Genomic DNA, 16,454 nt, shown 5'->3' with positions numbered 1-16,454 from the left:
CTCACACCTTCATCACCTGAGGGAGCCCTAACCCCTGGCTTTTCTGCAGAGTTTGCCAGTAGTTATGAGAGGGATCCTCACAAAAAGTATTCCCAGTTTTTCATGTGCTGCTTCTGACCATGAAACCAATAAGATAAAGTGCTTGAACTGTCCACACCAGGTCTGATCCCAGGGAACCTCAGCTGGATGGTTTCAGTGCAGAACCTTGGGTTAGGGACTCACTCTCTGCTTCCTTACAGGGGACCCCAAATCCTGTACATTGAAGGGCTACTGATTTTCTATAAGGGATATGTCAAGGGCCTCCCTTATTTTGGATGGGTTGGGTTTCTTTAAGCTTTATTTTTAACAGCAATGACTCTTTTTACCCAGCCTCTTTTCTTGATTTTCAGCTTGTTTCTCATGTCTGTCTTGGCTCCGAGTGTTGATCTCTGGCTCTTGTCCACAGCTATATGTCTTTGATGTGTATCTCAGTCCTAGCCAGAGTGTGGCCATTAGGCGGATTCACAGTACCCTGCTCTTTTACTATCATGGTTTTCTGATGACTGTTCAGAAAATAAGCCTTTATGAAATAAGCCGCTGGCCTTGTTCCATTTTCAGTGAATAGTTTGCGCCACATCAGTCGCTAGAGGGGGAGGCTCCCTTTCTTAGGAGAGAGCAAGGACTGTATGTGCTGCAGTGGCCAAGGTCTCTCCTTACCCGTATAAGTGGTACTCAGGAGAGGTGATGACTGGGGAGCATGGAAGACATATACCTTGCAATTCCTTCTATCTTAGCTGGTTAGCAGATGTCCTGGGACTATTTGTACATGGTGCTGTCAACGCTGCATCTTTAAGTTGTATGTTATCTGCTTAGGCCTCTAGCTGACAAAGCACTTAATCAAAGGCTAATATTTCTGTGCTTGTGGACCTCAAGGAGAGGTTATATATGCTTCAGTAATGCTGAACTGAGATCTCGAAAACACTGAAAGAAATTTCTCTGCAGGAAAACAAATCAGGTGAAACAAATGTGGTCTGCAACCTCTCTGTCTGAGGGTGTTTGTGTGCTCCCTGACAGACTGAGGAGTATACCTGAGTACGCTGCTCACTGCCTGTCTTTTCTGAGTGCTTCATGTGCTCTCTCTCCTACACAGAGGCCTCCCCTGGTGCCTCTGTCACTGATGTTTTTCCCAATGCTATCACAGAGGTGAAGGTGATGGGTATTCATGGGTAGAGCTGCAGTATCTGCAAGATGGAGCCCATCTAACTGCTGTCTTCCCTTGCTTTTCTGTGCAGAGGGAGTATGAAGACAGCATTTGCTTTAAGAAGGCTGAGGGTGAGTTCTCTGTCACCCTGCGTGCTACACTTCCACGTGCCTGTCTGTCCTTCCCAGCTGCTGTCCGGTTGCCTGTCTGTGCTGTCCACAATGTCACAGAGACAACATTCTCTGTGCGCAACATTGGGTGAGTGAGAAGTGGCTGGGCAGACCCTACTTCTGTTTTGTCAGGTGTTTTGCCACCTTCTTGGACTCTGCAATGAACGCAACTCATTTCAGTTGGTTTTAGATCTGCTGGCTGACTTATATAAACAGTAGACCTCTGCCACCACTGAGGTCACAGCAGTAAAGGCCACAGAAATGGCAGTACGGGTCAGATCTTCCTGTGGGCACACCTTGGCACCTCACATCTGTCTGTTTCCAGCATATGCTGAGACCCATTCGTGCACAGGAAAGAGTTTGGGACCAGGATGGTGTCCCACTGAGAAGATCCCACATCCACAGGAGAGGCCTGGGCTTCTAGCTAATCAAAGGCAGCCTGCCTAGTGTGGGCAGGGAGAGATGAGCTACCAGCTGAAAACATTTTAGTCTTTTTGTGACTCGATTTCTCTTCCCCCAGCACAGGAAGGGCATAGAGATGGCAGTAGAGTTGGCAGTGCTCGAGCTGACCTCTTTGATTTGGAGGCAGGAAATATAGGTGTTGGAGAGTCTCTACAGTGCCTTGCTATTAGGTTCATGGAGCTGCCCAAAGCGATGGCAGTATTCTGTAACTTGGACTCATCATTTAGGAGCAAATTATGCTTCCAGTTACCAAGGACTGTCTTATTTTTATAAGGGAAGGACAGTAATTCAGTCAGTATTGTAGAAAGGAATGTAGTGAAGAAGTTCCTAGGTAGGAAGGAGGTATACTTCCAACCATTTACAGTGAGAACGCAATAGCCTTTACTAGTTGGAAAATGGCCTGTGCTCCCCAAAGCAGTCAGCTGATGTGGTAGGAGGGTCGAAAGGACAGAAGGCACATGTACCTTTAAGCAGAGTGAAGTATCACCCAGAAACCATTTCAAGTGATTCATTCTCCCATTAGAGAAATAATTTGTGCTGACTGAGGGGTCCAGAGTGGTGGAATATATGGATGGTAAGTAACACACAGTTTGGAATCAATAAAATATAAAAAGCTGATGGCATGTCATGTTCTTTCTACAAATCAAACAAGCAGAGGGGGTTCTGGAGAGCTGAATGAGGTATTAGGAAAATAGCTCAGTCCTCTCTTCTCACCTGGTCATATAACAGAAGAACAAATGTTCATTTGGAATTAAGTAGCAGCAAATTTAGATACAGGAAAAGCAAATACTTTATTCTGGAGCTGATTTGTTTGCTGTCATATGATGAAGCTGAAAAATTTTATAGCTGTTAATAAGGTTCATAGACGCAATAGCTAAGATTCATTAAAGTGTGAACAGAGCATTTGCAGAGACAAGAGACAAATTTCTTCCCGGCATCGCATACTGGGCCAGATGCATTAGGGATTCTGCCATTCAACATTGGTTGCTTCATATCCTGACTGAATCACCCATTGGGAAAGGTCCATCCTATGCATGATCACACAGGCAGCAAAGGATCCATTCATCTACTTAAAGTGTATCTCCATTTCCTAGTGACTATGTTACTGTGTTTGCCTGGGAGACACCAAGCCCTTTCTGCATGATTCCTGACTCTGGTGTGCTGAACCCTGGTGCTGAGTGCACGATCAGGGTGGTTTTCCAACCCAAGGTGGCTGTGGTGTGTGATGTGGCAGCAACATGCTGGTTTGGAGGTGAAAAGAAACAAAAGAGGACTATCCAGCTCAAAGCCCTGGGTGAGTCTAGTTTGCATTTAATACTGAAGGAAATGTCTGTCATCGCTAACTGTGGAATAGCATTCCACGGGGAGGCTGTGCCACAATTGGCTCAAGCCACTGAAGAGCAAGTGAAGCCCATGGTTTAAAAGTGGCCTGTGAAATTCTCTAATTACTGTTGTCAATTTGGAAGCGTAATCTGAAGAAACAGTAGAGACAGTAGGGTCCACCATGCCCTGTGGCATAGTTTGGCCAAACTGACATTTCTGGACCCTACCTAAGTTAACAAAGGGGAAGAAATGAGATTAGTTCATTGGAACAATGCAAAAACATCCAGAAACTCCTGGTCTTGTCTCTACTCAGTCTCTCCTGCCAGTCCCTGCTAGACAGGGAGCCAGATAGAAATTTCTAAAGCTTTCTGGATGCAAGCTAGAATACGCAATGGTTTCATTAGCAAGTCTTTGCCCTAAGTGCCTTATATGGCCACTGACAAACAAAAGATGTGGCTCTGAGTTTAGTAAATTAGATTGCAAGGAAGCTTATTTGGTTGAAAGCAGGGCCAACTTTGAAGGCAGATCCAACTTCAGAGTTACCTGATGTTGTTCAGAGGCTTGTCTAGTTGAGCGTCGAATATCCAAGGAGGGAGATTCCACCTCTCTTTCTTAACCCCCTCTGTTATTCCCTTTAACAGCCAAATATCCCTACCTGCGGGTGAGTGTGACAGGGGAAGAGTCCAAAGGTGTACAGCCTGGGAAGTTTCAGGATGTGCTGTGCTTCGGATCAGTGCCAGTGGGGACAACTGTAGAGAAACGTGTAGAAATCTTCAACATGTCTGTGGTATGTGGAGGGACTACTTCTTGTGAGAAGCTGGCATGCTGGCACATTTCCCTGGGGTATGTGGTCTTGAGTATCTCCCTCAGTGCTGTGAAAATAACCCAAGTGGGAGTGTAGATAAAACATTCCACTACCAACCAGGCCACCCACCTTTGCCTTTCAGCTACAGTGCTAGAAACGTATCTGTTTGCAGCATGGTGTTGTAGTTCCCACCGGCTTCCCCCTGTGCTTGCTCCACATCAGGCAGCCGCTGTTGTCTTTACATCCTGCAGCTCTCCTGCTCACCCTGGACAAGCCTGTCAGTCCTGTGTGGCAGTTGTGGCAGTCTCAAACTGGCGTGCATGTGTCCCAGCCAGCTGATGGATCTTCTGGTGAACTGTTCTCCAAACCAAGCAGGCTGTTCTCTGTGCCAGCCCAGCCCATCCCAGCCCGTTAAAAGACGGGTGTGCTCAGAGACTGCTGGCACGGATGATAGCAGTGCTGACTCCTCCACAGGCTCTGAAACTTAGGAGTGGCAAAGACATACTTGTTTGTTGTACGGTTATTATTCACACTGCAAATGTGCTCAGCATCCCCAGGCAAGGAATCAGGACCTTTTTTGAGGGGCTGGAGGAAGGTGTCAAAGAGCCAGTCTTGTTTTTTTTGGTTTGTTTTTTTTTTTTTTTGTAAAAAGAAAATCCGCAGACAAGGTGGAACTGTGGATGGAGGGAAATAAGTTTTCTGCCTGCCTGTCCTCCTTGTCATGGCAGTCACCTAGGCTACTTTGGCCCTTGGGGACACCTTGAGCCATCCTCCCCATTGCTCCAACCCCAGAGATCACCAGGGCATTTTGCTGCAGCCCACTGACTTCTGAGTATATGGTGGGAGCTTGCTGCTCCTGTGCCCCAACAGAACAGGGTTGCAGATATTCGCATAGCATTTCTGTGCTAGGCTGCAGTAGCCTTGCTGTTCTTGGTGATGTTCAGCCCTGCTGAAAACTGCAGTTCTTCACAAATTAAGTGTCCTGCATTCAGAGCCACACTGGCTCCTGTTGGCTCCTTTGTTAACTTTTTTCTTTTCTGCTTGCAGGTTGATGCTCCATGTAGGATAGAAAGAGCAAAAGATCCTCTGCTTCAAGATCATGTTTTCTCCTGTGATGTGTCCCATGGTGTTGTCCCTGCCAAAGGGAAGCTGGCCTTGTGCATACGATTTCAGCCTCAGATTGTAGGAGAGCACAGTACTGACTATTTCACCATCACATCTGCTGCATGCCTCCTGCAGACTGTCCTGAAGGTGGTTGGCTCATGTAAAGGTACCAGAGTGAAAGCCTTTCCTGTTTCTCCCTGTGTTCTTCTTAGCACTGTAGGGGAAGGGCTGGTGGACTAGGGACTGTCATAGCCTTCAGTCATAGACTTACCTTCTGCTGTGATCCAGGCTGTCCCCGATGCACTGTTTGGGGTATATATTTGCTTGAGATAGATGTTGGAAGTGAATGTCCAGCTGTTTGCTAGGACTGGTGAGTTTTCTGATTAGGTGATTCTGGTTTGAGAAGATCAGTTAAGTGCAGCAGTGGCTTGTGACCTGTTTACAGAAACAGCTTTGACAGGTCCAGGATCTGTCTTGTATGTCATTGTGCTAGGTCCTTTGGTATCCCTGCACCAATCCTATGTGGACTTTGACTGGATCAATCTTGGGGAAAGTTCAGTGCAGACACTGAAAATCAGCAACAACTCTGATGTCCCAGCCTATTACCAGTTTGATATTGATGGCAGAGGGAGCGTCTTCTCCTTGGATCCGCCCTGTGGAGTCTTGGAGGGCACAACAACACTAGTGCTGAAGGTGACCTTTCAACCTGCTCACCCCATCAGCTATCACCGCAGAGTGGTCTGCCTTGTCCACCATCAGGTACGAGAGGCAAGGAGTGGTTTAGTCACTGTGATAGCTCAGAGGGATCTTCCAGTGTAACCCACTAGGGCTGGCCTCTCTTACTTAGTAGGCCCTGGAAATCTCTTCCCACTGCATTTCCATTGATACCTTTCCTGGGCTTTTGCTGAACAGAATCCCCATGGTGCAGGTTCTTATCAGCAGTAGAGGGCTGATGTGGACAGGAATGCCTACGGTAGGGTGATGTACACCCTCAGTGGCTCATGTCCATTCAGGTCTCTGAATTAAGTTTAGCTGCATGGCTGTGCACTGAGTGCCTTCAAATTTCACTCCAGCTTCAAGGAAGTTCTTGGGCTCCATCAAGACATAAAATAAATGTCAGTCTAACATTGCAGATGCTAAGCCTTTCCTAGGCATGGTTTTGGAAGTGAGGTACTAGGATGGTGTAATTCTTAAAGCAATCACAGAAGGGCAGTTTATTTCTTATAATCCTTTCTGGTGTTTTCCCAGGAACCAATATATGTGGACTTTTTTGGTACCTGCCATTCAGATACAGATAAGCCAGCCATCCTTCAGGCAAGACACCTCTCCTGGTACCGAACCAACATGGTGAGGGGACTGACCTTCTACCCCCCTGATATCTTGAGTGTGATGCTGAAAGATGGGAAGTTGCAGATGGATGAAAAGGGAGCCCTCATGCTACCTCCTGAGGTATGAGCTGCCCTCTCTGGAATCCAAGGTACTCCCTTGCTGTTCTCTGTAGATGTTAAGTTTTTCTTGCACAGGCCAGAGAGGTTTAGAAGGACTTGCAGCTGCCAGACTAATTTCTTTAGTATCTCTGCTTTTAATGTTCCCAGCACGCACCAACGCTATCTGCATTTTACCCAAGCTTAGCCACTAAGCCACTTTCTGGCTTTAACTCAATCACAGGGTCTTCTTTTGCTTCATGTAGCTTCAGATTGAGGACTGCCTTACAAACAGGAGCCTCCTTGAAGCCTAGTCTTTGAGCTGTCCTGGGAACTGTTACTGAAGTGCATTTTGCATGTCCTCTTGCTCGTGAAGGCAATCAGGACTGCAGTGCCTGGTATCTGCCACAGGCACGCTTCCCCTGCTCACACTGAGATGTTTCCATCCTGTAGATACCAGAGGACAAGCCTCCCAAGGAATACTTTGAAGCCAACTCCATGACTGAATATTTCTATGATGGCGTAAGCAGCGACCTGGCCTTGTTTCTCCCTCATGTTACCGTCAGCCCCAGGGAGTATGATTTTAGTTGCTGCATGCCACTCCACAAGGTTGAACCGCTTCCTCTCTATGTGACCAATCATACCAAGGGAAACATCACTGTGGCCTGGACTCCGAGCCACGGCAGTGCCTTTCAAGTGAGCCCTGGAATCTGTGATATTCCACCTTTGAAGACTTCAGCCTTCCGTGTCCTTTTCCATCCCACTCAGCTCAACAGTCTCTATGCAGTGGAGCTGGAAGGTTTTGCCTTCTACAAGGTTAGTAGGAATTACTTAGGACCAGTTTCCTGAGAGGGCCTAGCAAGAGACTGCAGACTGAAGGCTTTTGTGGGAGTTAAAATTCAAATGGAATATTTTATTTTGAGTTTGGCAAACTGGCATCTTTACTAACTTCTTTGGCTGCTGTTTTGATCCACTGGTGGGTTAAAATTCCTCCTTCACCTGTGTCCTGGCAGAGATGAATCGGCAAAGCAAGCCACAGCTCATGCATATGGAGAGTTATGCTTGCTTTTACCCTCAGTGAATGTGAAGTAATGTACACTTCACTGAAGGAGGAATTACTGTAAATTACTGCAATATTAGCATAGATGGGAGCCTACACAAGGGTGGTTGTTGTGGTGTGGGTGATGAGCAGTAACTTGATTTTTGTGTCTGGCCCTCCACAAGTAAAGCTGCTGAGGGCACTGGATAGCACTGCAGCCTTTCCTCCCATGTGATGTGGGATTCATATCACACAGGGCTGCAATTGCAGGAGTTTTAGCACAGAGAGGTAGGTGAGAGAGGTCTTCATTATGTTGCTGATTACTTTTCTTGCATTTTTCTCCCTTCTAAGCCAGTGTGGAGGCTATCTGGGAGTAACCTTAGAGTCAGGAGTTTCTTAGGCTCTGATAAAGGATAGATGGAAATTTTCAGTGACTCACCGTTAAGTGCTAACTTTAGCATCTGCAAGTACCTCAAACTGCACTATAGGTCTGTAGACTCTCCTTCCCTAAGGCAACTCTTGTAATATCACAGAGTAGCTTGGATAGGTCCTTCTGCTTGAAAGTCACTCAATGGTCTTTTGAGTCTGAAATGTAGCTATTTGGGAAAGCAGCACTCATGTTCCTCATCTGGCACTGGTCAGTCCTCCTTCCCCGAAAAAGTAAATTCCTCAGCCCCAGGAATGTCATTAAAACAAACTGCTGCTTGGGATGGTACATGCACTTGAAGGCACCTTGCCACAGTCCCTTCCTGCATGCGTTCTGTTCTGTCCCTTGCATGTCCACAGGTTCTGAGACACTACAGCAACATTAAGGAGGATGCCACCATCTGCCCATCCTGGTGCCTGACTGTCAGGCTGAGAGCACACACGTATGAAGCAGAACAGGAGCACTTCATCCCACAGTACATCCTGGATGTCCCTAAGGTGTGTAACTGATTGACGTCTGGATCTTTGCAGAGATGCTCAGTGTTTATCTCCTGAAGTCTTCACTTTGTCTCCCATTGCACCATCCTCAGACATGGCTTAGGTGGTTTCTGATGGTGTGAGAGACTCCTGCTTTGGTACAGAAGTAGGACGCTCTTTCTCCTGCATTAGCTTCCCAGCCTCCAGTGTGTCAGGTTGCACAAGCATCTCATTAGGTCTGAGAGGAATGCTATTGAGATCTCCTTCCTTTCTGTTTAAGTGTACATAGGCCCTGGCAAGAGTGCTTAGTTCCCTCCCAGGAGCCTCAGACACTCTGCATGCACTTGGGCAAATTGTGGGGCAGCACGCAGAATTCCACATTTATGGAAGAGAAGTGGTTGTAAGGTAGAGTGGAAGTTTCCCTGACAAGCACAAGAAAGTATTGTTCCTGTGAGGTAAAGTGAGACCTGACCCTAGGAAGCAAGAATAGTATTGAGAACCTCTTAGTAAATCTCTTCAGCTAGTTCAGGACATGCAGCCTGTATCTCATATGCATGAGCTGGAGCAAATTCCAGCCTGCTGGAATTCTTAATCCAGGAGGTCCCTATCCAGGCAGAGACTGCGGGCCCCAGCAAGCAACTTGCTTATTGGATGAACAGAAAGCATTGCACAATGGAAAGTAGCTTCATTGTTCTCATAAGCCTATAAAAGATGGGGGCAACTGTGGGAAGGGAAAAGACCGTAATTTTTACACCCTTGGGTGATTTTCTTTCTTTCCTTGACAAGAATCCATTACAAAGTTCTCCATAGACTCAGGATAGTACTTATTGGAACCTGGAATTCAACACAGTGAAAGCTTTTTCTTTAAGCTGGTTTTCTAAACCCAGTGCAAACAACTCTCCTTGCTTGTCTCCATCAGACTTTTCCTCCTGTGGCTCCTAACACTGATACCTACTGCAGCATGCTGCTCTTGAATACAAGCACCTCTTTGACAACCTTCAGTGTGAACCAAGCTGCCTGTCCCTCTGTTTTGGTCAAGCCCTGCTCAGGACACATAATTCCAGGACACCACCAGATTTTCTTTCTCTTCACTCACCCAGTTAACACAGTCTCGCAGCAGCATGTCCTACCTTTGCAGCTGAACTCTTATCCTGGATACACCAAGGTAGGGAGAGCAAAGTAGAAGATGCTGAGCAAAGTTTTGTTCCCTTATAGTCTCCCTTTTTCAGAGTGACTTGCACTGTGACCTCTGTTGTATCTCCTAATGGTTAGTTTGGATTTTTCCCTTTGGAAAGAGGAATTAAACAGTATTTTCAACATTTAAGGTGGGGTCAACACTGCAGATAGAAGGTGCTTGTGGTGCCAAACATCCTGTATCCCTTTTTCCCTTGGTTTTTGATCTCCTGGAATGCACTATACTATGCTCAGGGCCCTCATTGACAGCACAGTCTGAAGTCCTTCAACTCCTCCTTCAGGCCCAGTTTGTTCTTGCTTCTCTCTTGGAAGGGGCAACAGCTCTGCAAGGTACCTCCAGAGGTCAGCCAAGACTTCTAGCTACTGTCTGTTACTTTCCCTTAATTCCACAGGAGATTGCTCTCCGGAGTTGTGGAGAGTCCCTTCTTTTGCTCTTAGAAGGTGAAGGAAATCTATACTTCAAGCCTGTCTATATAGGGACCTCCACTACACGAATGTATACCATAAAAAACTGCACAAGGCTACCCATGGTTTTCACATGGAAGATCCATCAATCTGACAGTAAGATCCTGTCTGTCACCCCCACTACAGGGATCCTCCAGCCCTATGAAGCCATGGTAAGTTCAAGTTCTACCAAAGTTGCATTTTGCTCTCTACAATACAGCTGTGGAGTCTTTAGAGCAGAAATGTGAGGAGTGACAATCATTTGGTTATTAATGCCAAAGCTGGAGAATACCAGTCAGTGCCTTAGCTTGCGTTGCTAGGCAGCATCTGCAGTCATGCTGGTTCCCACAATGTGGATTTGCCCAAACATGATCCCATCCTCCTTGACTGCAGGACCAAATGGGCCTTAAACAGATAATGACACCTTGGGTTGGACTGGGCATTAACACAGAGCAACCTTGTCCTGCACCAGGTGATGTTAATAGACAGAAGACAAATGAGAGAACAAGAGGGTTTATGATGTTGTTCTTCTGTTCTCCCACCTGTAAAATCAGGTCCTAAACTTCTCCTGTTCTCTCCTTTTTGAGAGTAGCAAGGACTAGCATATCTCCATGGCCTGGCTTTGAATATCTGAATATGCATTCCCAGAATGAACCTGTGGCACAGGCAGAGATGGTGGAGGACTGAAGTGAGAGTGCCTCCAGAGCTGTCTGTAGAGAGCAAGGTTAGCTGTTATAAAGGAAATAGCTGTGCGTTGGATGCCACCATTGTGCTGGCTTGGCTCTGTTCTAAAGCTCCCATGAGTGCTTTCATTCCCTCTTGTAATTTCAGGCTCAGGCATGGACTTTTACTCCTGACAAGAAGACCAAGTATCTGCTGCGTGCTATGGTGTTTGTGAGGAGGAAAAGCCCAGATCTCGTGACTCCAAAAAGTGTCCGTTATGCCTTACGGATTGTAGGAGAAGGGGCGCTGGGCATGATCAGGGTAAGGAACTGGGGCCCACTGGATAGTAGGAGGGGTACTAGTGTGAGATTGGGATCTTGGACTTCCCCTTTTTGCACAATCTACACCAGAGGCAACCAATAAGGATTAACAAGAAAATTCCCAGACGTTGCTCTCAGTGGAGATGACAGACTGATTGTCTAGAGCTTAATGATGGTGACAATAGGGTTGAGTGTTTATGGGTAAGAAGCAAGGGGAAGCCTAACAAGGCAGATATCATGGTGAGAGTCTGTTATAGACCACGCTACCAGGATGAAGAGGCAGACAAAATATTCTATAAGCAGCTGGGAGAAGTCTCACAATCACTAGCCCTTGTTCTCATGGGGGACTTCAACCTGCCAGATGTCTGCTGGAAATGCAATACAGCAGAGAGGAAATAGCCTAGGAGGTTCTCTGAAGATAACTTCCTGACACAGGTGAGTGAACCAACTAGGGAAGATGCCCCGCTGGACCTGTTGTTTGCGAATAGAGAAGGACTTGTGGGTGATGTGGTGGTTGGAGGCCATCTGGGGCATAGCAATCCCAAAATTATAGAGGTTTTGGTTCTTGGAAAAGTAAGGAGGGGCATGAGCAGAGCTGCTGCCTTGGACTTTTGCAGACTTTGGCCTGTTTAGGAGACCGGTTGACAGAATCCCTTGGGAGGCCATCCTGAAGGGCAAAGATGTTCAGGAAGAATGGATATTCTTCAAGAAAGAAATCTTAAAGTTGCAAAAGCAGGTGGTCCCCATGTGCCAAAAGAAGACTGGCCTGGCTGAACGGAGAGCTTTGGCTGGAACTCAGGAAAAAAATGAGAGTTTTTGAACTTGGAAGAAGGGGCAGGCAACTCGGGAGGACTACAAGGATGTTGTGAGGTTATGCAGGGATAAAACTTGAAGGGCCAAAGCCCAACTAGAACTTAATCTGGCTACTGCTGTGAAAGACCAAAAAAAATTATTCTATAAATACATTAGCAACAAAAGGAGGGCTAAGGAGAATCTCCATCCTTTATTGGATGTTGATCTGCTTGAGGGAAGGAAGGCTCTACAGAGGGATCTAGACAGGCTGTATTGATGGGCCAAAGCCAATTGTATGAAGTTTAACAAGTGCCAGGTCCTGCTCTTGGGTCATGACAACCCCATGCAATGCTACAGGCTTGGGGAAGAGCAGCTGGAAAACTGCCTGGTGGAAAAAGACCTGAGGGTATTGGTTGGGAGCTGGCTGAATATGAGCTGGCAGTGTACCCAGGTAGCCAAGAAAGCCAACAGCATCCTGGCTTGTATCAGAAATATTGTGGCCAGCAGGACTAGGGAACTGATTGTCCCCCCGTACTTGGCACTGATGAGGCTGCACCTCAAATATGGTGTTCAGTTTTGGGCCCCTCACTACAAGAAAGACACTGAGGTGCTGGAGTGTGTCCAAGGAAGGGCAACAAAGCTGGAAAAGGGTCTGGAGCACAAGTCTTATGAGGAACAGCCGAGGGAACTGGGGTTGTTCAGCCTGGAGAAAAGGAGGCTGAGGCAAGACCTTATCACTCTCTACAACTACCTGAAAGGAGGCTGTAGTGAGGTGGATGTTGAGCTCTTCTGCCAAGTAATAAGCAATAAGACAAGAGGAAATGGCCTCAGCTGTGCCAGGGGAGGTTTAGGTAGGATACCAGGAAAAAATTCTTCACCAAAAGGGTTGTCAAGCATTGGAGCAGGCTGCCCGAGGAAGTGGTTGAGATGCCATCCCTGGAGGTATTTAAAAGATGTGTAATGTTGGTGCTTAGAGAAGTGCTTTAGTGGTGGACTTGGCAGTGCCAGGTTAACAGCTGGACTTGATGATCTTAAAGGTCTTTTTGAACCTAAACAATTTTATGGTTCTATGTTTCTAAATAAAATAATACTTTATAACTCATTGCCCAGTGTCAATAATGTTGAATGGATAAGTAGAAATGTCTTAGAGGTGTTTAGTCACTATAAATTGCATGCGAGTGGATTACTAGCCAAACGAGAGGGGGACTTTTAATGCAGTCATGGAGAGACTGGCAGACGTGTCCCAGGTGTGGCTGGCCAGCTAGTGTGTTCAGAGCCCTGAATGTGCTGTATCCTACGGAGCCAGCAGTCCAAATAACAGTAGGAGACAGCCTTTGGAGGAGGGATTGAGCACCCTGCAGCCCTGTTCCAACATTTCCCAGGGCATGCCGGTCCTGGACAAAGTAGGGAGCCCTTTGCACTGCACTGTGTGCCAAGGAATCAGCATGTGGTGAGATAAGTGGTGGCTATGCTCAACTGCTACACTAGGTGTGTAACAGAGACCTTTGTATGGTGCGTTTGTATTCCAGGCACAAAAGGAACACCTGGACCTTGGAAATGTTCTAGTTGGTGACCTGCAAAGCTGCAGCATTGTCCTGCTAAATGATGGCATCTGTTCTCTGAAGTACATCCTCAGTGTAGAACAACTGATCAGCGGGCCTTGTGACTCCAAAGAGGTCCACAGCGATCCGCTGGGTACTGTAAAGGAATTAGCAAGGGATGGGGTCTTGGCTCTCCCCTCTTTTCTGCAAAATCAATCTAGCATGAAGTCGGAGGTTGGCCTGCTTGCTGGCTGGCTTGCTTTGCTTCTGGAGGTGACTCTTCCATCTTGCTAGAAAAAGCATAACACAGAGCCTGATAACTGAAGTGAGACTAATTTGGACCTTGAAATAAGATGTGATTTTCCAGCAGAGAAGGGAGTCAAATAATGGAGCTTCCCAGAAGAAATGGTAGAGGTGCAACCCTTAGCTGCCTTTCTAGAGGACCCCCTCTGGGGAAGTTCCCTGTTCTTTGCTGGTGAAAAGCAGACTGGGTACTCCCAGTGAGCTGCGTACTGTTGTAGTCTGGGAATCCCAACTTCAACACCTGAAGCTGGTCCTAATGATTAGGCACGGGAGCAGTAGCTTGGGTGCAGGTAGGCTTAGGGAGCTGTGTGCTGAACACACATGTGGTTAAGAGAGATCAATGATGCCAAGAGCTCATACCATCTCTTTTCTCCTACAGCTCTAGAGCTGGAACACTCCAGAGGGACAATCCCTGCAAGGTCAAAAGCTTTTCTCCGAATAACAGTCAGGCCAGCCCGTCGGCTGCACTACACTTGGTCAATCAAATATGCTATTTGCAGCCCCACAGGTGAGAGATAGCTATTTTGGGAAAATCCGTTCCTTCCAATCAGGTAACCTGTGCCAGAACGGGCTGAGCTGCACAGTTCCCAGTGTACAAGTCCTGCCTGAAGAAATCCCAGTGATGAGCAATTAACCAGAGCCAGATCCTATGTGCTGTCTCGTTTTTGCTGCACCTTGTGAGGTTAGATATGATTGAGCCATAAGGTACAGACAGGGAGAACTCCAAGTTTCCTGCTGCTGTGGTCACAAGATCCCTGCTCCTCTGCGTGATCATGGCGTTTTACAGTGTGTCCTGAAACGTATTCTGAGAGCTTCAAGCAACCAGTCCTATGCAGATCCTTTTTGCAGATCGGGATTGGTCCCTGTAGGAGAAAGAAGGCAGTTGAACTAGAGAAGGCAGGGAGAGGGGCAACAGGGATGTTCAGAGGTGGAGAACAGCATTTGTATGAGAAGATACTAGTCAGACAATGAGTTTCCAGCTTGGAAAGCAGAGAATGGCAATGCCACATGAATGATGGAGAAGATGAGGTGTAAACAACTGTTTATGATTTTTCAGTGTGAAAACAAGGGGCATTTCATAAAATCACTAGGCTGTAGGCTTGAATAAAAAAAAAAGAAGAGGGTTTTCACATAGTGCAGAACTAAATTGTAAATACGTTGTTGAAAAGGATCACATTCATAGTTTTTTGGTGATCTCTAAATGCAGAAGCCAAGGTACAACTAGAAGTCAGTGGTTTAGAGGTTTTCAAAAGCTGTCGAAGAAAAGACTGTATAAAAGTCCTGCTTGTTCTTTCTTTGGTCTGGGTAGGGTTTCTCTCTGTTTTGCTGTCGCAAGCAGCTGCCCCTTAATGGTGCATGACTCCTTTTTGGTGTTTCTTTCTCTCCCAAGCTACAGATCTTGCAAGCACAAAAGAGGAGCAGCAGCCCCTCTGCTCCATTGCAGCCACAGGTGTCTACCCAACTCTTGGCATCACAGGTGCCTGTTCAGCGGGGTGTGCCAGTGGTATCAGCAAGTCACACCTCTGGAGGCTCTTTTCCTTGGTCAAGCTGAATGAATACTTGGAGCGAGAGCCGACTCCCAGTGAGCTCACCTACAGAGTTCCCACACAGCACAGGTGAGATAAGGATGTTCCAGTCCCTCAATGAGGCAGATAGAGATGCTGAGGCCATTGGCTTGTTTTGCAGCTTGCTGCTACGTGGCACTCTCTTATTTCATCCTAGCTACTGCAGGCAGTTGCTCTCCTCCACTTCTCTGCTTACCCTCCCTAGAGAGGAGCCACAGAAACAAAGAGTAATTTAATTACAGCGGACCTCTAAAAGTCTCTGGTCTAACATGCTGCTCAAAGCAGGGACATCTACATCAGGTTGCTCAGGGCCTTGTCCAGTTCAATGCTGAATATCTCCAAGGACAAAGAAACCAGAGCTTGTCTGGGCACCTGATTCCAGTGTTTGACCACTTCCATGGTAAAAACTTTTTTTCCTAGTATCTGATTGGAATATCTTGTATTCCAGTTCAAGTTACTGGAATAACTTGAGCAGTTGCCATCCCTGGGCCCTTGTTTTATAAGGCTGAACAAAACCAGGTCTCTTAGTCACTCCTTGTAAGTAATGTTCTCCAGCCCTCAACCATCTTTGTGGCCCTCCACTGGACCTGCTCCACTATGTCAATGACTTCCTTGTTCTGGAGAGCTGAAAAGAGACCTTTCTGGAGAAAATCAAAAGGCCTGCCTTACACCCAGTATCCTTTCTCCCAAAAGGACCAAGAACTTAATGTCAGAGAAGAATTAAGGAAGAGAGCCAGTGTAGAATGACGCTTTCCCCTGTCAAGTCCTGCCAACCCTTCCTACTGTCTCAATTTAACTTTTTTTTTTCTCTCCTGCAACCAGTACATGCTTGATCCCTCCAGTGTACACTCCTCTCCTACTGGATTTCAACTTTGAGGCTGCCCCGATAGGCTCAGAGCCTACTGTTGTGAAGCTCCTGCTGGAGAACAAGGGCGTGGTGCCTGTGGAGTGGTAAGCAGTGCATACTGGAGCTCAGACTTCTTTCTGGGATCTGTATAGGGGTATGGAAGTGCTTAGAAGGGGCCATGAGACATTTGCAAATTAGAAGGATGGGTTTTGTAGGTGTGGGTTGTCTTGCGGAGCTGCAGCCGAGATCTGTCGGTGAGTCCGGGTGGGGAAGCAAGCAAGTAATGGCAGAGAGTTCTGCAGATCAGACCTGATAAAATGTGATGTGTCCACCAGCTGGGCTAAGCCTGGCTCAGCTGAATATTGTGACCATGGC

The 16,454-nt window shown here is 46.9% G+C and overlaps 1 protein-coding gene across 1 annotated transcript in view; it reads left to right on the top strand.

Moving 5' to 3' along the window:
- The window catches only part of CFAP65 (cilia and flagella associated protein 65), a 33,372-nt gene that overhangs the window by 2,029 nt on the left and 14,889 nt on the right, over window positions 1-16,454 (top strand). Inside the window, exons 5-19 of the mRNA XM_086750971.1 lie at window positions 1,272-1,438; window positions 2,907-3,106; window positions 3,777-3,922; window positions 4,988-5,210; window positions 5,538-5,803; window positions 6,293-6,493; window positions 6,922-7,284; window positions 8,294-8,431; window positions 9,330-9,575; window positions 9,997-10,221; window positions 10,880-11,032; window positions 13,353-13,518; window positions 14,047-14,175; window positions 15,064-15,283; window positions 16,055-16,183. Of these exons, the coding sequence (XP_086607097.1) occupies window positions 1,272-1,438; window positions 2,907-3,106; window positions 3,777-3,922; window positions 4,988-5,210; window positions 5,538-5,803; window positions 6,293-6,493; window positions 6,922-7,284; window positions 8,294-8,431; window positions 9,330-9,575; window positions 9,997-10,221; window positions 10,880-11,032; window positions 13,353-13,518; window positions 14,047-14,175; window positions 15,064-15,283; window positions 16,055-16,183 (2,972 nt within the window). The remainder of the gene's footprint in view (window positions 1-1,271; window positions 1,439-2,906; window positions 3,107-3,776; window positions 3,923-4,987; window positions 5,211-5,537; window positions 5,804-6,292; window positions 6,494-6,921; window positions 7,285-8,293; window positions 8,432-9,329; window positions 9,576-9,996; window positions 10,222-10,879; window positions 11,033-13,352; window positions 13,519-14,046; window positions 14,176-15,063; window positions 15,284-16,054; window positions 16,184-16,454) is intronic.

Source organism: Chlamydotis macqueenii, chromosome 6, assembly GCF_036417535.1.
Source record: "Chlamydotis macqueenii isolate bChlMac1 chromosome 6, bChlMac1.mat, whole genome shotgun sequence".
Lineage (NCBI taxonomy): Eukaryota > Metazoa > Chordata > Aves > Otidiformes > Otididae > Chlamydotis > Chlamydotis macqueenii.
Note: the sequence above shows the minus strand (reverse complement) of the source record. Positions and strands in the feature narration are given on the sequence as shown.